Source organism: Phocoena sinus, chromosome 6 (genome assembly GCF_008692025.1).
Source record: "Phocoena sinus isolate mPhoSin1 chromosome 6, mPhoSin1.pri, whole genome shotgun sequence".
NCBI classification, from domain to species: Eukaryota; Metazoa; Chordata; class Mammalia; order Artiodactyla; family Phocoenidae; genus Phocoena; species Phocoena sinus.
Window position 1 is genome coordinate 111362075 of NC_045768.1, and position 27527 is coordinate 111389601.

General features: G+C 36.9%; 1 protein-coding gene across 1 annotated transcript in view; it reads right to left on the minus strand.

Moving 5' to 3' along the window:
• GALNTL6 (polypeptide N-acetylgalactosaminyltransferase like 6) overlaps positions 1 to 26748 on the minus strand; it is a 1139747-nt gene extending 1112999 nt beyond the window's left edge. The window contains exon 1 of the mRNA XM_032633792.1: positions 26439 to 26748. Within this exon, the coding sequence (XP_032489683.1) occupies positions 26439 to 26576 (138 nt within the window). The 5' untranslated portion in view covers positions 26577 to 26748. The remainder of the gene's footprint in view (positions 1 to 26438) is intronic.
• Between the last annotated feature and the right edge of the window lie 779 nt (positions 26749 to 27527).

Below are 27527 nucleotides of genomic sequence, written 5' to 3' on the forward strand. Positions count from 1 at the left end.
ACAGACTAACAAAGTCCTGTTTCTGTTCTAGCAGACATGTTACATTGGCAGTAACATTTACGTTGAAGATAAAATTTACCTGAATCTCATATTTTATTTAACAGCTAAAAGCATAATCTATATTATAAAAGAGATTCTTTATTAGAATATAAATACATATGCACACATATATACATATATATGTATGTACATATACATATATATAAAATATTACACTATGGTTACATATTAAGAGAATTATAAGAGATCTTTAGAATTTCATAGCTCTATAATATTAAAGTATTTTTACATGAATATATAGTATAAGTTTTGGGGTGTCCATTTTATTCTTAATATTTACAGTATTTTATAATATAGAAGTCTTTTTCATTATCTCTTTTTGACAGCAAGATATAATGAATGTTAATATATGAATTCTAATTTCCAACTAGATAAATGAAAACACAAAAGCATAAAAGGCAGGCATTCTTAATAAGTGAGTAGTTTTCCCTGGCTAGTTTATCTATACTAGCACTAAATGAGAAACTTAAATGAAAGGAATACATTCTTTCTACCTTCTAACTGGTATAGCAATTTAATTCACCAATCAACTTAGCTCACCCAATAGCAGATGCAGAAACAGAATTTAGTAAATGTTTATAAAGATTTCAGAAAATAAGCAAAGTTTTTATGTACTAGAATTTAAATAATTAATTTCATTAGTGTATCTATGCAGCTCAGCCAGTGCATAGAGGGAAAAGACAGTTTTAAATACATACATAAGAGAAAAAGACTGAATATCAATTGTATAAGATTTCAACTTAAAAAGCTATATGAGAACATCAGATTAAACCCTAAAAAGGTGGGAGAAATAGTAAAGCTCAGAAATTAATAAAATAGAAAAAATAAATAAGAGTGAAGGGAAAAAAAAACAAAGTCAGAAGATGTATCTTTGAAAAGATGAAAAATTTATATCCCTCATAGCATTAGTGATAAAAAGAGAAAGAAGGTCCAAAGTACCACAATAACAAAATGAAAAGATATTGTTATGAATAAAGGCATAAAAATATACTATTAATATAATGGGAACAATTCTGTACTAATAAATTTGAAGATATAAATTAATTAATGCAAAAGGTCACCCATCAAGGCCAATTCAAGAAGAAACAGAAAATTTGAACAGTTCCATGTATATTAAAGAAATTAATTATATTATATAAAATCTTCTTTAAAATCCAACAAACAAAATAACCTACTCCACGCCCACATGACTCCATCAGTGAATTCATCCAAACATACAAGGAAAATAATCAGTCTTATACAGACATACAGATAGCCAATAGGCAGATGAAAAGATGCTCAACATCATTATTTATCAGAGAAAAATGCAAATCAAAACTGCAATGACATAGTACCTTATAGTGGTCAGAATAGCCATCATCAAAAAGTCTAGAACAATAAATGCTGGAAAGGGTGTGGAGAAAAGGGAACCCTCCTACAGTGTTGGTGGGAATGTAAATTGGCACAGCTACTATGGAGAACAGTATGGAGGCTCCTTAAAAAACTAAAAATAGAGCTACCATATGATCCAGCAATCCCACTCCTGGGCATATATCCAGAAAAGGTGAAAACTAATTCAAAAAGTTACATTCGCCCCAATTTTCATAGCAGCACTATTTACAACAGCCAAGACATGGAATCAACCTAAATGCCCATCAACAGATGAATGGATAAAGAAGATGTGGTATATATATATATATATATATATATATATATATATATATAAAATGGAATATTACTCAGCCATTAAATAGAATGAAATGTTGCCATTTGCAGCAACATTGATGGACTTAGAGATTACCACACTTAGTGAAGTAAGTCAGACAGAGAAAGACAGACACATCACTAATATGTAATCACTTATATGTGGAATCTAAAAAATAATACAAATTAATCCATATACAAAACAGAAACAGATGCACAAACAAAGAAACCAAGCTTATCGTTACCGAAGGGGAAAGGGGGTGGGGGAGTTGAGTTAGGAGGTTGGGAATACCATACACACACTACTATACATAAAATACATAAGCAACAAGGACCTGCTGTAGAGCACAGGGAACTACATTTGATAACCAGTAATACTTATAATGGAAAATAATCTGAAAAAAATTATATAATTCAGTCTTATACAAACATATAGAGTCGACATAGGGTAAACATGAAACTAAGGTAATTTGGATTCCAATTCTTGAGAATAGCATTACACAAATATGGAAAATTATAGACTAATTACTAGGAACATTCTCCCACATATCCTAAATAAAATATTAGTAAATCAAACCCAGTAATACTAGGTTAATTCCAAGAATGCAAGATTAGTGTAATATTAAAAAATTAATCAGTCTAATTTATCACGATAACAGAAAAAAATTAAAATAATCACATGATCTCAATAGATACGGAGAAGGCATTTGACCGAATGTAACATCTATTTACCAAAAATGATTTTACCATGTTAGTAATAGAAACAAACTTTAGTTTTATGATAAATGGTATCTAAAAGTAAAATCATATTGAATAGTGCAATACTGAAACACAATTTCTTAAAATTAGTAATGATACCAGGATGTTTACTATACTACTATACTATGACTATCAAAATTGTAAAACTGTACTGGATCCTAGCCTTTACATACATGTGTGTAAATTTTAACATATATTTATTTATTTACATATATTCATTTAAAACAGCATCAAGAGCTTCAAATACTTAGGAATGCATATAATAAAATATATATAGTAACTTTATTCATCAACTTTACTCAGAGTAATATTGGGGGACTTCCCTGGTGGCACAGTGGTTAAGAATCTGCCTGCCAATGCAGGGGACACGGGTTTGAGCCCTGGTCCCGGAAGATCCCACATGCCACGGAGCAACTAAGCCCATGCACCACAACTACTGAGCCTGCACTCTAGAGCCTGTGAGCCACAACTACTGAGACCGTGTGGCACAACTACTGAAGCCTGTGCACCTAGAGCCCGTGCTCTACAACAACAGAAGCCACCGCAATGAGAAGCCCGTGCACTGCAACGAAGAGTAGCCCCTCCCCCTCACCGCAACTAGAGAAGGCCCCCGCACAGCAATTAAGACCCAACACAGCCAAAAATCAATAAATTAATTAATGAAAAAATTATTGGGAAGAATGAAATAAGACCTATATTAATAAATGTAGATAAATGCATGTTTATATACTAAAATCCAAATATTGTAAAATTAATATACGCTTTCAGTTTAACCCCCACCACTGTTGCTTTTATTCCCTTTTTTCTTTGCAAGTTGACAAGTTGATTCCTAAATTTATATGAGATGGTGACAGATAAGAACACTAAGTCCATGATAAAGAAGAACAAAATGAAAGACACACATAGACATCAAAACTGATTTAGTGCTCCTGCAATTAAAACAGTACAATATTGACCCAGGGACTAACAACAGACCATTGAAATAAAAATAGATCCACATATATTAAGTCACCTGATTTATGACTGAGGTGTTATTCAATATATTGGAGAAAAAATGGTCTTTTCAATAAAAAAGTTTCTAGACCTATATATATATGTATATGAATGTGCGTGTGTGTGTGTGTATAAAATAAAAAGGTATTTCTTCCTGTCTCGTATCACAAATAAAAATCAATTCCAGAAAGCTCATATTTACCTGAATGTAAATATTAAAATAATAAAAATAACATAGGACATTTTTTAATGACTTGGGTAGACAAAGATTTCTTAAACAAAACACAAAAGCACTAATCATTATAATCACTTATATCACTTATAACAAGATGACATTTACGATGGTAACAAAAAATAAGCTAAAAAGGAGAAATTTAGCATGAGTTAAATTAAGTTGTGTGAAATCTTTATGGTGAATATAATACATTTTTATTCAAAGAAAACTTTAACATTCTAAACAGAGATATACCATGTTAAAGAGACATATTTGTGAATGCACAAGTATCTTATCACCTTAAATATAAACCACCCCATAATTTCTCTGTGAAATCAATGCACTCCCAAAAAACTTCAACAGAATCTAAGGGTACTTTGACAAACTGTTCATATTTTTAAATTTATTTTTACATAAGCATAAGACCAAGGATAACCAATAAAATTTTCAGTTAGAAGACCCAAGTATACGGATTTGCTCTATTAAATACCAGACTTATTTTAAAACCTATGTAATTAAGATTTCACTGGTCTAGCATACACAAGTAGGCCAAAAAAAAAAAAGATAAAAAGATGATCTACAAATATAGAGGAGCATAACGTACAATAGAGTTAGCACCAATCATCACAGATAATAAAACAATTAGTTAGCACCAATCATCACAGATAATAAAACAATTAGTCAATTAATGGTATTAGGACAATTAACATCCTTTTACAAAGAAATGAAATAAAATAAGACACATCAGTTATGCAAAAACAAACTGCTCATTTCATAGATATGGAAAGTGAGATTTAGGTTAGTAAGCAGTTGACCAAGTTAGAAAGTACAGAATTTCTAAGCTCAAGCCCTCTTCTCCAAAGCCCTTGTATTATAAATTGCATTACATAAAAATATTAGTAGGTAGTGAGAAGCACAAAAGAAGATTGAAAAAGGTGACTTTATTAAAACGAAAAAATAAAAGAACTCTTGTGTGTGATACAAAACAAAGTATTTAAAATAAAAATTCAATTAACTGAATAAAATGTAACCAAAAAAAGAGTAAATACTGAAAACAAACAATACTGAAAAAAATAAAGAAAAAAGATATGAAACGGAAACTGTTACATATTTATTTACTTAGACTAGCCATCCATAAAGTAAAACTATAAATATACATAAAGGAACATTTGATACACAAACAGGATAATGGTGAAAGATTCTGGAAAGAGAGGGGCATTCACATAAGGAATGTACATGGCAGGGGCTGAGGCTTTCTTCAGTTTTATTTGTTCTGTATTATTTCCAAAGATGAGAATAGGTACATTATATTTCCATATCTTTTTACTGTCTTAAGTTCTTCCTAAGGAATAATCAATTATAAAAACAAATATTTTGATTGGCTCTTAAGCAAGTATTTAACTCTCATTATTGCCCCAGAGTTCATAAGCTTGGTTCCGTGTTGGTGAATACTGGACAGTGCAGACTCTGAAGGAATAGTGAGCTGTTTCCAGAAAGGTGGGATGTAAAATTAGAAGAAATAATCAGCTATTCTCACACAATTAAAAATATATATTTCCATCAAGCACTTTTCTGAAGTCAGAGCACAACCCAGATTCATGTAGAACTGATACTAAGCTCACTATCTCAGTGCCCACCCCTCCAAGGCAATACTAGAAGAGAAAAGGTGTCAAGGAAGGAAATCCTATTCCTATTAGTTTTATTATTTTGTGACACCACCTGGATAAATGGTAAATCACCTTACCATTCTCTTCAGCTCCAAATATTACATAATTCAAATGAATATGTAGAAATCGCAGTTAATATTCCTCCCCCCTCCTATCAATTGATTACACGTTATATTACAAGAACTTTCCAGAAATTTTCTCATCTTTCTTTAAACAAACCAATATGTTTATTATTCTATTAACTACTGTTATTTTAAAATGAGAAGACTAACGATCAAGTTGATAAGTTGTCTTTAACATGACAAGATATGTCATGAAATGTACTTAACCGTTAGCCAGTAACTATAGACATATACTGGTAACAATGTAGAAAAGTAATTTATTATTTATTGATTAATTCAACATAATTATTTTCTATTTTCTCAATATGTCACAGCATGTAATTAGAGACCGTCAATAGCTTTAAAAAGTAATTCTGTATCCATAAATAATAAAATACAATATAAAGATCTATGCCACTATAGGTATCGAATGTATGTTACATACTGTGTACTAAGTTACCAGTCTACATAACTAATATATTTTACAGCTAATCCATATTATTAAACCAGAGGTATAAACTATTGTTAAGCTTTAAGACCTAAATAAAACTGCAAATAATCTAGCATATAACACATGTTAAATATTAAAGAGTAAAACAGATCCATCGCATGACATATGCAAAGATGGACCCATGCATACACTCACATAACCACACAAACGACCTAGTTGAACTTAGACAGATGTTTTCTATTTTTCTACAGTATTTTGCATATTTTTAAAAGTAGAACACTGTATTCTATTGTTGCAGTAACATAAGTAGAAAACCAAGGAAAATTAAACAGAAAATGTGCTCAATGACCTCACAAATCCATTCAAATTTACTCCTAACCTCTAAATAATGTGTTAGCCCCAAATTTTTTTTTCCAAAATCTGAACACAGAGTGAAAATGCTGAGAGGAACATGCAGAATGTTCTTTAAGTGGTAAATCTAGGTGTTGCCTTTAGTTTTATGACTCTCATTCTCCTTGTTAACTGTGATACAAACATTGCAGCTAAGTGGCTAAGTGTCCTCTCTACAAGGTTCTTCAACTGAAATAACTCTACACCCTGTGGCGAAAACAAAACAAACCACCAACCATAAAGCACTCCCTCCTACTTTCACCAACTTTTCTCTATAGGCACCAGCCTGGATCTTTTATCTAAATGCGCCTGACCGATGTCTCTAGTCCTTTACCCCCAGCCTGTGGCAGTAACAGAGGAGACCACTTGTCATGACCTTCTAGGGACAGACCTTTAAAGGGCATATCTGCACTTTCCAGCACTAGTGTATCCTCCCTCTTCCTCAAATCTGTTAACCATCACATATTGTAAGTGTGTATAAAATGTAACGTCTATCAACCACTCTATATTGTACGGAATGTAAGAGAAAATCTTACAGTACTTCATTATGTTGTTTCCCTGTAAAAGAACTATTTGGAGAGTTTACCAGGATTGGTGCCCTAAATTACCAAGCCAATCAATCTCAGCTTCCAGTGTGACATTCCCAAAGGACGGAAGTATTAGGAACACCTTTGCAAAGCAGTGCTGTTATATGGAAAACTTCTTGAGTCTCAGGAAAATTAAGACTGGAATTCAGCCCAGGCTTGCCTGGTCATTCCCAGTGTTGTTTTGGCTAACAAGTTTGCTTAGTTTTCTCATCTGACTTATGAGAAAGTTAGACAAGATTATTTTACTTATCTTGAAATGGCAATCAACCTCATTTGGCCAATGGGAAAACAATATTTGGTTTAAAATAATTACACGCAAAATCACAGAATTCCCTGAAATTGAACATTATTTTTTTGTACTAGAGCATCTGCTTACAAACTGGGTTCCAAGCTTTATCCTAAAGCCAGGAAATATGAAGACTTGGCTGAAAAAAAAAAGTTAATTTAATAAATGAATGAAGTCTTTTTTGGATATTTCAGTTCAAGCAGCTTCTTAATTCACGACAAGAGCATGAAAACATGCATGCAAAGTGTCATGAAAAGGAGATCACAGTGCATGTTTGCTCAGCATTTTCAAACAGTTGAAATAATTTTGCTACAGCATTGTGTTTTTAGAGGATAAGGAACAGCATGGGTTAGAGAACCACGGTCATTTACGGGAAAAATAAAACAGAATGTGTAAGCATGTTCTAAAGCAATTCCCACAGTTGAATGTATTTATGTTAATAGGCTAGACCGCATGTTTACTGAGTAGGTCAAAGTCTGTGTTATTATAAATCCAGACGAAGGCTAACTTAGCAACAGAGTCATCTGATGCTCTGTTATAACGTGGACAGTACTGTTAGCAAATGTTGGAGTTGAGGAGCAGAAAAATACACTCCTGCTTACCATTGTATAGAAACACATTTTATGTAACATTCAAACTATGACACTATGCTTAAACAACAGAAACACAACGTGCAAGTGAAACATATAGAAACCACTATCAGAAAAGAAAGTGATCAAAATTTCAGAATCGTTAAGATTTTAACCACGTATTCAGGTGGTTTATGGCGGAAGAGAATTATTTTTCTTCTCTAGCTTCAGTCTGTTCTTAATATTATCGGTGTCTACAAATCGTGGCTAAATGCAGTGTCTATTTAATAATTAAAATTGGACTAGGATACTTGAAAACTCGGAGAGTCCATCTACAGATAGCATTAATTATTGCCAATAAATATTTTTAATAAATGGAACACAAATGTATGGAAAATGTCAGTCACCAGTCTATAGCCATTCACTGTGCATCCATTGTACGGTGTGATAAACAATGTATACCGTACTTCACATTCAGGCAAAAAGGAAAGCTATTTCTACTATCTCCCCCTAGATTTCATAGATGGTTTTTGTGCACTTACCTACTGCTAACCCCACTTAGCATGCCACTAACTAGGTCATGTGGAACAGGGCATAGGGGACAGTCACCAAAATCAGATTTGGAACATCTCACACTATTTTATATTGATTAAAGTGAGCATTTAAGGGAAAACTTACAAACTGAAAAGTAGTCCCCAGATGTGTAATTCTGGGTATTTGTATTGAAATGAGGACAAGTGACCTTAAGCATTTTGCTTTGTTGATGGTAGGACTGCATGTTTATGTTTGTCTGGAAATATATACATATTAGCTGCAAATACTCACCACCAGCTAGCAGAAAAACCCACTTACCCTTTATGCTTTAACTTTGCAACTCTTTCACCTGGGCCCATTGTAAAAAAGAAAAAAATCATTCTTATTCATTATTCCTAAGTGATATTTTTTTTAGTCATAGCTTTATTTTTAATTTAATTTTTATTTTATATTGGAATATAGTTGATTTACAATGTTGTATTAGTTTCAGGCGTACAGCAAAGTGATTCATACGCAAACCCAATAAACCAGAGGACAAAATGACGTTTGCTAAAGCAAGAAACAAAATTATTATTCAATACTTTCTTGCAGTGCACTCACATATCAATGCTGACAATGGACAAAATTCATACATGCCTATGACATATATGAAAATACATATATATACGTATATGCATAAATATTCAGTGCCCCACATACTGGAAGGACAACACTATCTAAAACTAGTCATGGGTACAAAAATTAAAAGGAGACACAAGCCAATAAGAAATGAAATAAATTGATTTATAAGATCTATATGTTAATAGGGAGTATCCTTCCCATCTTCCAGACTAGTTTGCAAAAAATAATAAAACGAATGAGAAAATGCTGACAAACATATTAGAAGCTTCCAATTTTTTTTTAAACATCTTTGTTGGAGTATCATTGCTTTACAATAGTGTGTTGGTTTCTGCTTTATAACAAAGTGAATCAGTTATACATATACATATGTTCCCATATCTCCTCCCTCTTGCGTCTCCCTCCCTCCCACCCTCCCTATCCCAGCCCTCTAGGTGGTCACACAGCACCGAGCTGATCTCCCTGTTCTATGTGGCTGTTTCCCACTAGCTATCTATTTTACGTTTGGTAGTGTATATATTTTAAAACAAATAACCGAAGCAAATATTTGATTGCTGTACTGAGGTTAAAATATTTTAAAATGTATTCTTTAAAGAAATTTTCATCAGAATTTATACATTGCATCAGTAAAATGAAAACCTTTTCATGTGAAAATAATCACAAAAATTAGTATTTGTATATATCTACATGAAAGATACTGAGGAACCAACCAGAATAAGTATATTTCCATTAGATCACTGACAAAGACAGAAAGTATCTCAAATAAACGAAAGTATGTAATTGGAGAAGCTCAGAGAAACCATGTAAAATTACATGAAGAGTTGTAAACAGGAAAAAAAATCTTTGGTGTTCCGTTCTGACAAGGTGCTTAAAAATGTATGCACATATTTTCTCATAATTAATGCAATACCCACGGACATGATTTTGTTAGGTGACAGCACCTAGAAAGTTCTGTTTTAGCATCTAAATATTATGACACAAGTCAATGTGTCATAATACGTGAGAGCATGTATTATTTTTCTCCAATTATAAGAACATTTTCAATGACATTCTGACTTACAAATGTCATTGAATGGATAACATTAAGAGAAAAGACCTGATTTAAACAACTCCTTCTAATGTATTTCTGCACATCTTTTTAAAACTGAATACAGTCAATAAACTTCCTTGTGTTGAAAATCATTTTCATACACTATTGAGATGAACACAAAAGCAACTGAAATGAAAGCAGGTCAAAGTGAGGTGCCTTGCCGATAGAAATGTCAGAATAAAAAAGTTCCAAAATCAAAGCTGACCATAATACTAGTACAAACAAGAGGACCTATAACGAATGCGCTTGACGTAATGTAGCATTGTGAAAAACGCTGTGGGGCCATCTCATCAAACACAATGCTACTTAATTATCAGAACAGTATGAGATTTTTCCCCAAGACACTGTATTAAATCTGCTTCTACCAAATAAAGCTTGTCACATCTTCTCTAGTTCTTATAATGTTTTCCTAATCTCTTTCATAAGTTTTACCCTTGAATGTTCGCCCTTTCTCTCCCGGCTTCAACATCCCTGACGCACAACTGCTCATTAAAATAAACACAGGTAAATCGAGGTAGACTTTTTTCAAAAGGAGGGGAGCTGTTCAAACGAAGGCCTGCACTTGAGAATCAAACTAACAGACATCTTGAGGTCTGAAACACTGAAATTAAAATAACCCCCTTGAAGTACATCAATCTGTACTTCCAAAATCACTTCTTTCAATGCACTGTGCTGCTTTGTACTCCCTTGAAGGTTGTATTAATGAACTCAACTACAGGCTTTTTTTATTAATTAGTAAAGTTTTAAAAATAAGCCTTTCCGCGGGCTTCCCTGGTGGCGCAGCGGTTGAGAATCCGCCTGCTGATGCAGGGGACACGGGTTCGTGTCCCGGTCCGGGAAGATCCCACATGCCGCGAAGCGGCTGGGCCCGTGAGCCATGGCTGCTGAGCCTGCGTGTCCGGAGCCTGTGCTCCGCAATGGGAGAGGCCACAACAGTGAGAGGCCCGTGTACCGCAAAAAAAAAAAATAAATAAAAATAAAAAAAATTAAAAAAATAGTAAAAATAAGCCTTTCCTAAATTGCCACAGTAGTTATTAATGTAAGAGTTATACTACCGGTGTTTACATAATTAGGGAAAAAGTAGATTCAGTTATTATATTTTGTTCTTTATCTTCTCATTGCCTTGTCTAAAGGTGACTATCTTTTTCTCACTGAAGTTATTGGTGTCATACATGTGTCCTATACTCAGATAGTTATATGATGAAATCTCATTGTGATTTTCAGAATCAGTCAAGTGTTGACATAATAGCACATTTAGTCAGGGTGAGATTGACAGAACAAAAACATGTAAATGGAACCTTAATTCATGAGTATGACATAGCTTACTTCCTTATATTCATAAACCTAACATGCTATTTAGACATACATATTGAGTTGTGCATGCTGTAGTCTTTTTGTACATCTATAGCTGAGCTCAAATAAGTTCAGTACACAGACAACAACTCATGTCTATCACTCTTCGTTTTTTCAAGAAATATTTGTTGAGGGCCTAATTTGTGGGCAGGTGATGCTAGGCTCTGGAATTAAACAGTGGAACATGAAAAGCAACTCCTCACTGTACTAGATGCCTGGGATTGCGGTACAAATTACCACAAACTAAGTGGCTTAAAACAAGAGAAATACATTCTCTCACAGTTTTGGAGGCCAGAAACCCAAAACAAGGTGTGGGCAGGGCTGCACCAGGTCTGGGGCCTCTAGGAGAGAATCTTCCCTCGCCTCTTTCAGCTTCTAGGGCTGCCGGGGTTCCTCAGCTTCCATGGCTCAGGGGCCCATCCCTCCAATCCCTGTCTCCTTCTCCCTGCATCTCCCTCTTCTGTGTTCCCTTCTGTCCATCAAATCTCCCCTGTGTGTCTCTTATAAGGACACTTGTCACTGGGTTTAGGGCCCAGCAGGATCATACAGAACGATGTTCACATCTAAAGATCCTTAAATTAATTACATCTGCAAAGACCCTTTTTCCAGCTAAGGTAACGTTCACAGGTTTGATGGATTAGTATATGGACATATCTTTAGGGGGGCACCATTTGGCCTACTACTAAGTTTAAACACTTACTGATTAATGACAAATAAACTACCTAAACAGGTAGTTAATATACCAACTACATTCCATCAGAAAGATGGGAAAAAGACATTTTTTCTTAGGAAACATTTAGGAAAGCTACTTAACCCAAGATGGGAGATGAGAAAATGTTTCCCAGGGAGAGCGTGAAGAAAAGTAGAAACTACCCAAGCAAGACTGAAGATGAAATCTATGCAAATTCCTAGAGGAAAAAAAACCCATGATATTCTCAGAAACGTAAAAAAGTTCAAAGTGGTTGGAGTTTAGGGAATTGGCAGTGAGCAGTCCGGTTCCTTAAGAATTTAAAATGGTAAAGGCATATTTAAGAATTTGAATTTTAAAGGCATCAATGAATAGATTTACAGATCACAGTGGCCTGTTGGGTTAAGCATTCTGGATCCACCGCGCTGGCTGCCCTCAGGGTAGATCAGAGAGAGGCCCAGGCTGGAGGTGGGAGGACCAAGTGAAGGGTCCCCTACAGAAATCCAGTGAAGTGTTTATGTCCAACCACGGTGGAGACAATGAGGATAGAGAGATTCGGATGAATTCGAGAGAGATATTTTCTGAAGAATTGCTAGTGCTTAGCAAATAATTGAATTTGAGAGTCGAGATAATGAAGGTCCCAATTATAACAAGTATCCAGATGGATGACGGTGAACTTCATTTAGACAAGAGACACAGGAGGAGAACAGGTGTAGGGAGTGGAAGGAAACAGGAATTTCATTTCAGACACTGAAAGTTTAAAATACCTGTTTCTAGATTTCAGATTGATGTGTGGACAATATGCTCAAAGGGAAATTTGGATTATACGTCACGATGTAGGTGTTATCCCCTGAAATAGGATAACGGGAGTGATGAGGGTCTGAGTGAGTTGCCCTCCCTCCCAGGGCAAGTCCCAAACAAGAAGTAATTGTAGAGACCCTGAGGAATAGGATATTTTCAGGAGTCTGTTCAGGACTCTGGTGGATGTGTTTGTTTGTGTATGGGTGATGGTTGGGATGGGCAGCGGGGAGAGAACTGAAACAGGCATTTGCACGGTGAAGTGACATTACTCGCGAAGAATCACTCTGTGGTTTTGTGTTCCGCCTTCTTTTTCGTTTTCCAACGTTGCTTTTCCCAACCTATTCTCTGCTCAAGTCTCCCAACCCACCACCTCTTCTCCTCAGATGAAGATTGTTTCAAGTAAGAGAGAGTGTTTAAATTCTCTCAAGTAATAGGACTAGTGAGAAGTACTTTTGGAATTAACTACCAAGAGGCTTCTGGTGACACTGGTGAAGGCAGTTAGCGTACGACAGAGGAGCTGGACCCAGCCTGAGGTGTGTAGAAGCAGGAGAAAGTCAGAAATCAGAGGCATCAAGTTTGATTATTAAGAGAAGGAGAGGGCTTCCCTGATGGCGCAGTGGTTAAGAATCCAGTGGTTAAGAATCAATGCAGGGGACACAGGTTCGAGCCCTGGTCCGGGAAGTTCCCACATGCTGGGGAGCAACTAAGCCCGTGCGCCACAACTACTGAGCCTGCACTCTAGAGCCCGCGAGCCACAAATACTGAGGCCACATGCCACAACTACTGAAGCCCGCGCACCTAGAGCCCGTGCTCGGCAACAAGAGAAGCCACCGCGGTGAGAAGCCCGCGCACCGCAACGAAGAGTAGCCCCCACGCACTACAACTAGAGAAAGCCCGTGCGCAGCAAGGAAGACCCAACACAGCCAAAAAAAAAAACATAAATACATAAAAGAGAAGGAGAAAGATAGGGCAGTAGGTCTAGGGTTGTGTGGCCCTGAGGGATATTTCCTTTGCTTTATTTTAGAAACCTGAGCAGTACTGATGTGAAGGATGGATCAAAGAGGAAAAGGCTGAAAACGAATGAGAAGAAAAAAGTCAATACGGGAAATTGCTAGGAAAAAAAAGTTGTGAGCCATAATCTGGATAGAAGTTCCACATTTATCCTAAAGCATGTTGCATGGTGACAGGAGACGTGTAGACAACTGGGAAATAATGCAGGTACTTTTTCTGATTTTACGGCATGAAGTCTTGCTTCTCTCAATATGAACATTCTATGGTTTCAGTGAAGAATAAGCCCAAGCTGTCTGCTGAGCGTAAGAGAGGTGGAGGCCTGGGGGATCTAGGAGGGAAGAGGAGGGGGGCGGGGGAAAGCAGCTTTGGAAAACAGGGAAGAGAGCTAAACAGGAAGGCAGAGATCGATTCTTTCCTGGTAGTTTCGGCTTCATTGTGCCAGTTCGTACTTTTAACTGACAAAAGATCATTTCCCTTGGGGTGACACAACTAAGCGATATTTACTTTCTGATTACATAGTTTGGAAGAAGGTGGCGGCTGCCAGTATGACAAACAATAGCAACAAAGAACAAACAGCAGAAGCCTCGAGCTAAAAAAAAGGCTTCTCACATCTCACGGATTTCAAAACTCGGAAATGCAATTAGCCTCAACAGAATCTTTTTTTATGATGCAGAAGACTCGAGGTTTTGTTGTTTGTTTTTTTTTTCAAGTGTTTCAAGGCTTCCATCCATTCATAGGGCTGAGAATTGATCAAATCAATCCCCGCATGAAGTGTTTCTTTAAGGAAAACTTCAAAGGGAAGAGGGGAGGTAAGAAGGCTCTGAGCCGGAAAAAGGAGAGGACGGGGGTAAGGTGAGAGATTGGCTTGTATTTCTACGCTTTCTTGAATAAGATCCCCTTGGCGTCCCCGGTGTTTATCTTTCCATCCATATTTCATATATGAGAACTCAAGATCTTCACCTAGAAATGCTGAGGATTTTGCAGAGCAAAACGTAATTTCCTTCAGCTCGTGGAAGAAAAGTTGAAAGTTTCTGAGGAAGTGAAGCGGAGACACAGTCCCGTTACATAGTTGTTAATCTGACACCCTCTGTTAAACTAAACTAAGAAATGATAAAATTCCCTCCACTGTGGAATTAGAGCATTTTTACTTCCCCTCACCTCCCAGTTTCATACAGTTGGCAATTACTGCGTTTCCAGGCAGTTCCTTCCTTGAAGCACTGGAAGAGGGATTAAGGCGACACTTCATTCCTCAAGCGACTATTCTGCTCTAGTCTGTAGCAGCCTCACTCTTGGTTTTTCCAATTCTACATGACCGTTGAAGGAACCAGAAAATAACCTTTAAATTCCAGTTACGTAAAATAATAAAATATTCAACCTCGAAGACCTTCTTAGATAATCCTCTTTGGAAGCTTAGGCTGATTTAATGATACGTTTTATAAAATAGTTTTTATCCCTTGAGGGCAGAGTACTTACTGAGAAATCAACACCATGTGGAGAGAAGGGCACGAAAAACCTGGGGGCAAGGTCCTCACAAGAGCACTGGTGTCAATGGATATGGCAGGAAGAACTAAGTTCCCTGATGAAACCTAGTTTGCTCCTGACATGTAGGGCTGTATGAGACCTTGGTTCAAATTAGGAAAACTTTCAAAGTAAGAGCTGTATTATTTCTGTATGGGCTACTGAGAGTAAAAAACTGAAAGAGAAAGAAGTTAAAAGTGCTTCAAATATTTTTTTTTTAATGCAAAAATATTTATATCCTCATGATGGGTCTGTGAAAGAGATGGTGTAGGGACGTACTTTTCCTTTTTATCCAACCTCAGTTCTCTAGATTCTAACAGGTAATAATAGCTAACTCTTTAAAATAGCTTGCTATTTCAAAATAAGAAATGCACCCCAATGTTCATAGCAGCGTTATTTACAATAGCCAAGATATGGAAGCAATTTAAGTGTCCATTGACAGATGAGTGGATAAAGAAGATATGCTACATATACACAATGGAATATTACTCAGCCATAAAAGGAAGAATGAAATAATGCCATTTGCAGTAACATGGATGGAATTGGAGGGCATTATGCTAAGTGAAATAAGTCAGACAGAGAAAGACCAATACTGTATGATATCACTTACATGTGGAATCTAAAAACTACAACAAACTAGTGATTATAACGAAAAAGAAGCAGACTCACAGATACAGAGAACAGACCAGTGGTTACCAGTGGGGACAGGGAAGGGGGGAGGGGCAATATAGGGGGAGGGGAGTACAAGGTACAAACTATTATGTAAAATAAGTTACAAGGATACATTGTACAATAGGGGGAATATAACCAATATTTTATAACGACAAGTGGAGTATAAACTTTAAAAATTGTGAATCCCTATATTGTACAGCTGTAATGTACATAATACTGTACATCAACTTCAATTAAAAAAACAAAATAAATGTTTAAAAAATAGCTTGCTATGTGCAATCCGGTTTTCCAAGCATTTTATGCACATCAACTTATTTAACCCTCACATCAACTGAATCAAGTGAGAAATGTTTTTATACCCATTTTAGAAACAGGAACTCTAAGACTCAGAGAAGAGAAATAACTTGCTCAAGGTCAAACAGGTAGCAAGAACTGGAACTAAAACTAGGCAGCCTGGCTCTAACGTCCGTGCCCTTAACTACTGCCTGTTTCCTTTCACAGTTGAGTTAATATATAATTTCTTGTGTTGCTATGGTCTAGGATATTTCCAATGTAGTTGCATTATATGGGACATTATATATAGTCCAACATTTTGTACTGGTAGAATAAACACTGTATGATCTTGATAAATTTTTAAGAAATCACTTTGCATTTACAATATAGGATAGCAATTTTACTCATTTCATGTTTGTTGTGACTAGTTAAGAACAGCTTAACATGGTATCTTATACATGGTAAGAACTCACTGTTATATAACTTTATTATTAATATAGTATCTTTTACTATTTTATTCTTATTGCTTGTATCATAATCATTTTATTACTTTTATTATTCCTAAACTATTTTGAAATTCTCAGCAACTGAAGACTATTATCTCCTTATCCTTATAATAAATACCGCCACCCCTTCCCACCATCTACCCTATCATCAACTTGATGCCTTGCTTTTTTCCTTTACTCTGTGTATCTGCTCATTATCTGCATTGATTTTGACAAGGACATTGTTGTCTTATTGGTCAGGTGGCTGCATGGCTTTTTGGCATCCTCATTCAATATTACAGTCTTCAGTTGTTATTATAGGAATACATATATAATTTCAATTATATATATATCAGATAAATAGATAGATAAGATATAGTTTCCCATTTTACGGAACATTTCACAAATGTTTAATTACCTCTACAGATTAGTAAGACAACCGCATAGGGAAATTCTCAGACCTCCCTGCCAAGAGGCTCTCAAACTATTAAAAGCACAGGCTCTGAATTTACCATTTAGCTCATGACAAGCTTTCCTGCATCTCTCCTGCTTGTTTGCACCACCTGCATCCTCTTCAGTGGCCAGTTCCTCACTCTCTCTCTGCACCAGCCTTCTTCTCGCTTCCACTGTCTCCTGTCAACCAGGACCCCACATTCAGCCCTTTAATGTCAACGTCGATCCCACCGATAACTCTTATCGATTAGTCTTTCCATTTAATCTTTTACAATTTTGTTTAGTCCTCTACTACTCTGTGTAACTACCATCCCGAGAGTACAAGTAACTATCAAACCCAGTGACCTTTTCAGAGTCCTCACTTGCCATAAACTATGTAGCTGTTAACACAGATCATTATTTTCTCTTCTTATGGACCCAGAGGACATGGACTCAAATTTTGTCTTTGCACCTTACTTAACTGTGAATCGGGGTTCTATAGAAGCACCTGTCTCAATGAATCACTGGAGGATTAAATCAGTACAGAAAACCCTTAGGGCCCGACATAAATATCACACAAGAACATGTTTTCTCCACCTCTTCTAAACTCTAAATAATTAGAATATCTATTTCTTAAAAAATAATTTAATCCATCCCTATATTATAGGTGTCGTACATGCCTTTTCTTAACTAATAAATCGTAAGCTCATTGAAAACAGATTTCTCTCTTCACCACTCATTTGCCTCAGGGGCTACACAGCATTCTGCACATACCAAATAAACATCTATTTTATCAATAATGGACAGGCAGATCGATAGTGGTATACTTTATAAGTTTTATTATATCTTTATTAGATGTACACAATATTAAGTTTATTTGCTACCTTCTATGGGTATTCTAAAAACTGAAAAAATGGTAGTAATACTGTTTGCTAAGCTTCCCTCAACTGAGTATTTATTATGAACCAATTTGCATATATTAATCCAATTTGTTCCCTCTGCTACCCTTTAGGAGGTTCTATCTGTGTCAACATATGAGGAACCGTGGTTCAAAGATGTAAAATGTCTTGCCCAAGAGAATGTATCTTGGAAAGTGGTGAGACCAGCAAGAGAACCTGAAGTATCTGACTTCCCCTCAGCCTAAACCCAACCCTGTCTAATTTTCATAACAAGACAGGGCTCAACCCTGTAGGAATGAAGGCCAGCAGGAGTTCCAATCATTCTCTTCCTTTTCTAAAAGCCCAGCGCACACACAGAAGATGCTCCCGTGTACTGCTTGTTTCTTTGTTTCATGAATATCAATTGTATCGCTCTAATTCACTAGCGAGAAAATTAAGAATGGGTACAACACCATATGCTTTTTCTGTATCCCCCTAACTCTACTGAAGGAAACAGTTACCCTATAAAGAGCTTCCTAGTTACTGAAGTAGTTAACAATCGTTTCCACTCAGCTTTTTAATTTTTGTCTTCAGAATTATTCAGTGCCTCTGATAACCAAGACTTAAACAACAAAAGTTTAAGTTCTCAGACTCTGACTTGTAATTAATGTAGGGAAAAAAAATGCCTATATGTGAGCCATGGACTTTATTTGTTATAGCAAGTCAGGGTGGTCACTACAAAGAAATATCGCTGTGTTTTTCCTCTTTTAATAAAAGCCTCAATTTTAGAAAAATGTTCAGTACAATGTACCAAAACAAATCAGCTTTTTTGCAATAAATGATTATATGTAAAATAAAATTAACAACTTGTCCTTAAATACTGGGCCAAAAAATTATGGAAAAAATAAAGCCCTTTTACTTTCTAGACCCTATTTATTTGTTTCTTCAACAGTCCTCTCCCCCAGATTTAACGTCCCATGGCAAGTCCTGTACCACATTCATTGCTCTGCTGTGCTGTCTTGACATTGCCTTGCAAAGAGAAACCCATCTGTAAATATTTATTAAGCAAACACTAATTACCTTGCTAAAGGCAATGATTGCGTATAAACGCTTATACTATGTATAACAAGGATCTACTTTCATTAACCCTTATCATATGCTGTTCAAGATACAAAGCATTTAATCCTCACCATAAATAACAACACAAGAATGGTATCATCAGCTCCATCTGACTTAGAGAAAACTGACCTGAGGGAGACCCATGACTCGCTAAATGTCCCAAAGTGCTACATGCTGGAACCAGCCTAATTACTAAAAGAGAACGAGACAATACGGAAATTCTGCTATTTCTCCTCAAATTAAGTTCAAGTGGATTCTCTTGCTGGGGAGACATACCACATTTAAGGAAAAAGAAAAGAAAAAACAAAAACTCACTCAAACCTGAGTGGGAGTCCTGACAATTTGGTCCTTTTATTACAAGAAGTCCCCTACATACAAACAAGTTCCGCTCCGAGAGTGCGTTCGTAAAGTCCAATTTGTTCGTAGGTACAACAAAGTTAGCCTAGGTACCCAACTAGTACAATAGGCTATATAGTACTGTACTATGATAGGTTTATAATACTTTTCACACAAATAATACTTAAAAAACAAGCAAAACATAAAATATTTTTAATCTTACAGTACCGTACCTTGAAGAGTACAGTAGTCCAATAGAACAGCTGGCATACTGGGGCTCGCATCGAGTGAACAGGCAAGAAATAAAGATACTGTACTACTGCACTCTACACAGTCCTGTACGGTAAAGTACACAAAAGCACAACCACTTGTACAGGATGCACGCAGGTGACAATGTACACCAGGCACGGGAGCTAACTCACGTGACTGGACATGTAAGTGCACGTTCGTATCTTTGAAAGTTTGAACTTGAAGGTTCATTATGTAGGGAACTTACTGTATAATAAAAAAGATCAAAATGACTGATAATAAATTCTCCTGACTGTGGCCTTCTAGACTTCAAGTACTGAAGTAACATTCCATTGAGGATTTGAGATCTTTAAGAAAATTCGAAATGAACCTCTTCTGCTCTCACTGAGGCACACCGTTCCCTGTAACAGAGAGATGGTAGCCACCACCACGGCCTCTGGCAGCCACAACTTCCTTGATAATATTACTGGATAACAATAACTTGCACTATTTATAATCTGTGCAACTCTCACAGGCTAAATCCTTATTGTGATTTTCACACTTCTAGAGACACATGCACTTGTCTTTCTCTCTCTCCATATTTCCTAGAATTAAATTAATAACATTTAAATGAGCTTCAAACTCAGCTGATGAACAGTTTTTTTGCAGAGTCAAAGCAATGGAAAAAGCAAGAAGTTACAAAAGTACAAAAAAAAATTGTAGAAAGTGAAACAGTTGGGTGGATTTATTTTTTCTTCATAAGTGAGACCATGTGTGTGGATGCATGTACATGTATATGTGTGTTGCTAAATAAGTATGTGAAATGAATACATTTAATTGGAGAATACTGCCAATCTGGCCCATATTTTTTCCCACTAAACTAGAAGTAGAAAAGTAGAAGAAAACTTTGATGTGATTTACCTTAAACCCTAGGTATATCTTTATTTCTTCACCCTCTTTCTGGCCACCATGTTGGAGTTGGTAGTAACAGACATTAACATATTAGTTGGGGATGGTGGGGTTCCTCACCAAATGTTTGACATTTCTGGATGCCCTGCCCCTTCTTTTCAACTTTAGATAAAACCAGTATAGATATTTTTGTGCCTGTCTAAATACGTATTCTCAGCGGCACAAACGTGTCTTATTTGTTCTTTTTGGTTATCTATTCAAGCATCACCACTACATTTTGAGCTAATTCAGGAATACTTAGCTCTGTGGGGTGATGGACAGAGGTCCTAAGAGAGCAAGTACCTCATTTATGAGTCTGTCTTCACCTTTGTTATGGTCTCCACATTTGCACCTTTGACTCTATAACAGCACTTTTGTAAACACATATGTAAAAATGAAGGAAGGAGAAGAAAAACGTGATCACGTCTGGTGGTTTTAAGAATCTGAAGTATCGCCTCATCATAAGCAAGCCAAGCAAATGAGAATGAGAGGCTGCTGGACCAAACACCTCCTGACCTGAGGATACACGCCACTTACACCAAGAGTTATTTGAACTCTTTTCCTCTCTTTCAGATTATCCTGGGTGCACCTTAGCTGACTTTCATTTGTATAAAATGTTCCAAGGAGAGATGCCATTGCAAACTTCCCTACAGGTTGTCATGGCGACTCCTGACAAAACTTCCACACACAAAACTCAATTATCTTCTCTACACACTAAAACAGCGAACTTTCTCACCCTTCTGCCTATATATTCCACCCTTGATTTGGTTTCTCTTATAGAAAAATAAAATGTAAAGGAGGTTAATTGATTCAGCACAGCTTGTTCAGAAATGAACAGAGAGGGAAAAAAAAAAAAAAACTATCTCATTTTTTAACAGACTGTGAACATAAGATACTGTTCCATGCTGCCTCCCACGGGGCAAGGTGGTGAACTAATCATGTCCAGACCCACTAGGTCACAGCCAATAATTAAGGCACTTGGTATGGGGGTCTGTGTGTTGCAATCCTGGAGTGTGTCAGGACGGATTTTCCATAAATTCAAGAAAAGGTCCTCCAGCACCCTAATTTAAAATCTATATCTTAGCTAATCAAGAACAGTATGGCTCAAACCAATACATCACTTCACACCTAGTGTGTTGACAATGTACCATCACCCTGAGTGCAGGAGGAGTGAAAACCTTACTTTTTTTTTTTTTTTCCTGTTTTTAGCTCTTCCAATATCTAAGATGTTTGCTGGAGAAGAAACACAGACACTCTTGCAGCCTTATGGTCAGGGTGACAAAGAAAAGCATGACAAGGTTTGCATAAACTTGGCTCCAAATATCTGACATCTTCACATCACGAGATAAGTTTAAAATGCCACAGAAAACAGTTCTTGCCAAAAAGATGAATTCTCCCTCTCACAGGTGTGGTGTTGATGGATGTTGGAAAAGTTGGACAAAGATGCTGAGGAGTCTCAGGAAAGTTCTGTTTTGTTTTGTTTTTTAAATAATGGAGGTTAGGCCCCACATCTGTCAAGTACAGTTTACTTGTGGATCTGATTAAAAGCAAAATATTACATCACAGTATTTTCCACAGCCAAGATGTGATCTCAGGACCTACCATGCAAGCTTGATTAGCCCTGTTTTATAAAGAGAAATTCTGAAGTACAAAGAAATAAGAAGGTTCTACAATTTAAAAGTGACTTGGGTGTCTAGTGTTGTCTTTTGCTTTATTTCATATGGTAAAAAAATCCAAGCCAAACAGAAGCTTCTAAAATCATTCTGAAAAATTCTGAAAACATGTGATTTAAAGTTCTGGGATTTCGATCCTTGTTTTCATTTCAAAAATTGCAAAACCCTCTTCATATTCTGAATATTATTGAATTATTATTCTCGCACTCGTACTGAGAATTGAGTTGCATCTCAACTTAGTTGCTGAACTACTTTACAGCTGCTTTAAAAAATAATGATCTCTTTAATGTATTTAAGAAAAGATTGTGTTTCGGGGTCCTTTTTAGTTACCTGTACTTGCATAAATGATTACAAAGAGAGGTATAATAATGCTGGATGCAGTAGTTTTGCTCTAAAATATTGCTTTGCTCTAACATCATCCTACAGCACAGCTTAATTAAGATCTAAATACGTAACTTCAATTCAATTGCAGCTGAAACCCGAGAAGAGCAGCCATTCAAAGTCTGAAAGAATGAAATTAGGAATTACTATACAATAACTCTACAGTAATCATTTCAGCTAAATATCGAATTCATCATCAACAGATGATTTTTAATACATGTATATATTTCTAAAACACATAAAGGAGATACCTAAATCATCCCAGTAACAACAAAAAAGCAACGAATATAACTCAACCGAAAATAACATGACAATTATGACTGATAATTTAATAACATCTCAACAGGAACTCTAAAATATTTTATAAAATCATTACTTTTATAAATTTTTCATAGAAATCTTAAAATTCTTAAGAGCTTAATATTTCTTTCTGCAACTTGATTCCAATCGTACAGAGTCCAAACCATAAAATTGGCCTCTTAATTATTCCATTATTATAACTATTTTTTTGCTCCTCATTGGTTGTGTGAGGGGGAAAAAACAAGCCTTTTAGGTGAACAATTTAGGAGTTTCTATTTCATATTTTTCCTGCATCATAGATGGGGCAAATATTTTAATATCATGGGAATTATTACACATATTACTTTTAGTGGGAAAGTACTATAAATACAAATGATTAACTTGTAATAGTATAGAAGACCTGAGAAAATATGTGTGAAATACTAAACATCATGACAATTAATACACACAGTGTCTATCCGTGTTTGTTTTCTCTTTTACCTCCCTTTAATTTTTCTCAGAATATACTAAAACCGTTTATACTGAGTAGTAGACACACAAACTATTAGTGATGTGCTCTGATAAGACACAAGTGAAGAGGATTTTTAAAGTATTAGCCATTCCATTATGTCGAATTTCCATGAAGTATTTTCCTGCAAGCCACTGCACATTAAACTGTTTAAAACAGTGAAGGTTTCCCACTCCTGGGACCACACTTAGAACCAGGACTGCCCTGTCCCACAGAATGGCTGCAAAACCAGACTCTTCCTCCGGCACGTGACTGGTTTTGACTCCTTCAGTGCTGACCACTGCCAACGATAAGCACGTTATCCCCTCCCATAGCATTTTACAACTTGGTGATAATATATAGTAAAAGATGGTTTTTGAAGGACAGTTAGCAATTAACCATGAAAACGTCTTTTTAAAAGAAAGTACTAAATTTAAATAACACATTACCCGATAGTCAAGTTATATGCTTCAATTGGAAACATGTATTTAGCTGACTTACTAACTTTGAAATGTAGACACATTAGCAAAATACTACATCACAGTATTAAGCATGCTTAATTCCTCATTGCAAGTCACTTTTTACTTGGTCAAGTGCATATATATATATATATATATACACACACACACCCACATATATATGCAGATATATATATATATGACTTAACTTACTATCCAATACCTGTATAATGATGTCAACATATCCTAATTTTCTTTCCAGTTAGATTTAATAATAGAATAAAACCAATGAAATCTTATCTTTTCCTGTTTTACAATGAATTCTATCTTTCAGTAAGTGATTTCTACCTTTTCAACTTTATTTTGTATCTGTGAGAAAGTATTAGTTTTAAGATCATTATTTAGGCAAAAAAATACTGAAGTATGCAACTAACATTCACTTTACAGCACATACTGCCTTTTGTTTATTCTTGGTTTTAAAACTGCTACCTAGGACTCTCAAGCTGGAATGCCACAAGATCCCCATCAGTCTCAGGTATTCACTCTTCAAGGTATGAAACTTTGAGAAACAGCCCCTTCTCTTGCTGCTCCATTCCTTTCACACCCACTGATTTTTCACCTGATATTAAATATCATTTGTACCACAAAAGAACCAGAAACAAGAAAACTGTTTTAGAGATTATAATAACAAGCCAGAGAGCTGGTTTGCCATACTTTATTTTTTTTATGCCATTGAACAAACAGATTTCTCATTAAGGGTCAAAATCAATAGAGCTGGTGGGAAAGTTGTAAATATATCATTAATAAGATTAATTAGTGTTTTATGTTAGCTATTCCAGCAAATAATCCAGATGGCTGTTAATTGAATTAGCAAAATTCAAGGGAAAATCATTTTGTTTTTGTCATTTTATCAATATTGGAATGGAAATCTTAACAATAGTAATTTTATTAATTAACTACTAATGTTAACAGAATCTCACCTTCTCTTAAGGGTTGGAGAAATAAATGATCTATACAGGGAAAAAAAGTTTCACATCCAAAGTATCCACCTTCTTTTTTTTATTGGAATGACAGAATATACTTCAAATCAAAGTTATACCCCTATTAGAAAGGATGACACAAGTCAACCGAAATGAAAGCATGTCAGCGCTTTCCTTCAGAATTCCAATCCACCAAAGCCCATAAGCAACTATTTATCTTTAAAGTTTAGAGACTGGTAAGGACTACTTGTCATAATGAAAAAGCAGACTACTTCCATGTATTTTACAACTAACCACTCACTGTGTAAAAAGAAATTCCACTTTATTAAGTATAAGAACGAATATTTAATTGCCATAAATAAATATTCCTGTTGTCCACAACTGGGCTACCTAAACGTCTTCTGTGTGTGAAAGGTACATAGTGTACATGGGTGATGACCCTTGAAATTAAGAACATTAATATTCCGAGGTGATGTACAGGACCAGCTGAAGAAGTGTTACATCCATATCATGAGGAAGGCTTCACTCTGTTGTTAAAAGTTTAATCGCAGAAGCTAGTTTATTAGTAAACAAAGAATTCAACAATATTGAATCTCATCAACATTTTGTGAAGGATATTTTGCTTTATTGTTAAGAATGATAGTTATTTTGATCCATGTTAAGATATGATGAACGATGCACGCACTAAGGGACTGCATATTATGTGTGTGTGTGTGTGTGTGTGTGTGTGTGTGTGTGTGTGTGTGTGTATCCACTACGTGGTGTTTTAGACATGAAGGTAAGCGTTTAGCAACAAACTTATCGCCAGACTGCGAAACTGAACGACCTCCTTAGTAACTGCCTGAAGACCTCCCCACCGCACCTTAGCAACAGCAAAGGAGAAAGAGACTTTACGTTTCCACAGGGCAAAAAGCTGTTGCTAAGCAAAAATTACAACCAAAAATATAGAAAACTGTAACTTGGTTTTTGGGAACCCCTTCACAAGTTTCACGATTTAACTGGCTCAATTCGCTTTAATACAGACACGCAAACTCAGTGAGAAGCAAACACAATTCCCTGAGACTGAACTTGTACCAAGCCCTCTCCCACATCGAACAAATAAGCACGGTTAGTTACTTTTCATGCACCTCAAGCCAAAAATCAACCTAAAGATCAACGGTGAGAGGTTATGTCTTCCTCCTGGCCTCTCATCCTTCTTTTCTAGTTTATTTGGCATTTCTCCCATGTCATTGATCGCGACCTTAAAACGGCTACTTGCTTAAACCCCAAAGTGTCTGGAGCCCTGTAACATCAGCTCTGCAAAGACTTGGGAGCGAACCCAAGGATGCCGCACACCTGCTAGCTGTGGCCGCGGCTGCAACCTCACCAGCCTCACCAGCCTCCTGGGATCTTTCCCAGGTAAGCGCGGCACTTACCTGCTGCTCTCCGGGCTCCGTCGATTTCACCAGGTGTTTATCCTTGTACAGAGACCAGAGACCGATACTGGGCAGGAAAATTACAGCCACCATGAATAACAAAGTCATCTGCAGAAATCTCTTCTGTTTCCTCTTCATCGCAAATGATCACAGAGAAGAAAAGTTAAAGGAGATGGTTCCCTGACCGCCTCTTGTGTTTAAAGCCAAAGTCCTTTCCTCTCCCCTGAGAAGCACCAGAAACTGAGGAGAAGCTAAAAACTTTTGCTGTGTGCTCAGCACCAAGGTGCACGATTCAGAGGGAGTTGGGCGTCTGCAGAAGCAACGCAGAGTTACTTTCCCCCCAGAAAACTATGACGAAGGCATCATCTATTGGCTCAGAAGTAAATGACTTGACTGGGGAAATCATTCAGCCTATCGACCTCCCACTAAAAGAGCAACGGAGTAAATATGATCGTTTCAGAGACTAATCATAAGTTATGAAAAGGTCAATAGCATGCCGGATACTGAAGAAAACGGGGGTTTGGAGGGCTGGGCTGGCGAGGAGCGGGTGAGCAGGAGATCTGCGTGGGAAGCGGCTCAGCCCGAGCAAGTGGCAGGAAGAAAATGGTCCGCTCTTGACACTGAACATCACCTTTTCCGTCTTCCCTGGACGTCTCCTCCTGCGCTCCCCCTGGGATAACCCACCTGAACTCAAGTTCAAGTCCCTCCGCGGCCAGCGCGCTGGCGGGCTCCCGGGGGTCCGGGCGGGGAAGTGGGGTCCGGGGCAGAAGTGCTGTTTGGAGCGAGGTCCACGAACTCCCGGGCGCTCACGCACGGTGCCGACCACCCTCGTCCCCGGGCAGCGGCTCGGCGCCCCGGGCGCCCCGGGGCGGGAGGCTCCGGAGGTCCGTGGAGTCCGGCCGGGAGGCGGCGGCGCCGCACCGTCTGTGCTCGCCCGGCGCCCGGGCTGCTGTCCTCCGCCAAGTGCGCGCCCTGCCCATCAATCGCTCCCTCTCCTCGGCGACGCTCTCACGCCCTGGCGCTCCCGTTACCATCCTCTCCCGGCGACGGAACGTGCCCCGAGGAGCATCGCCGCACCTGGAGGGCGAT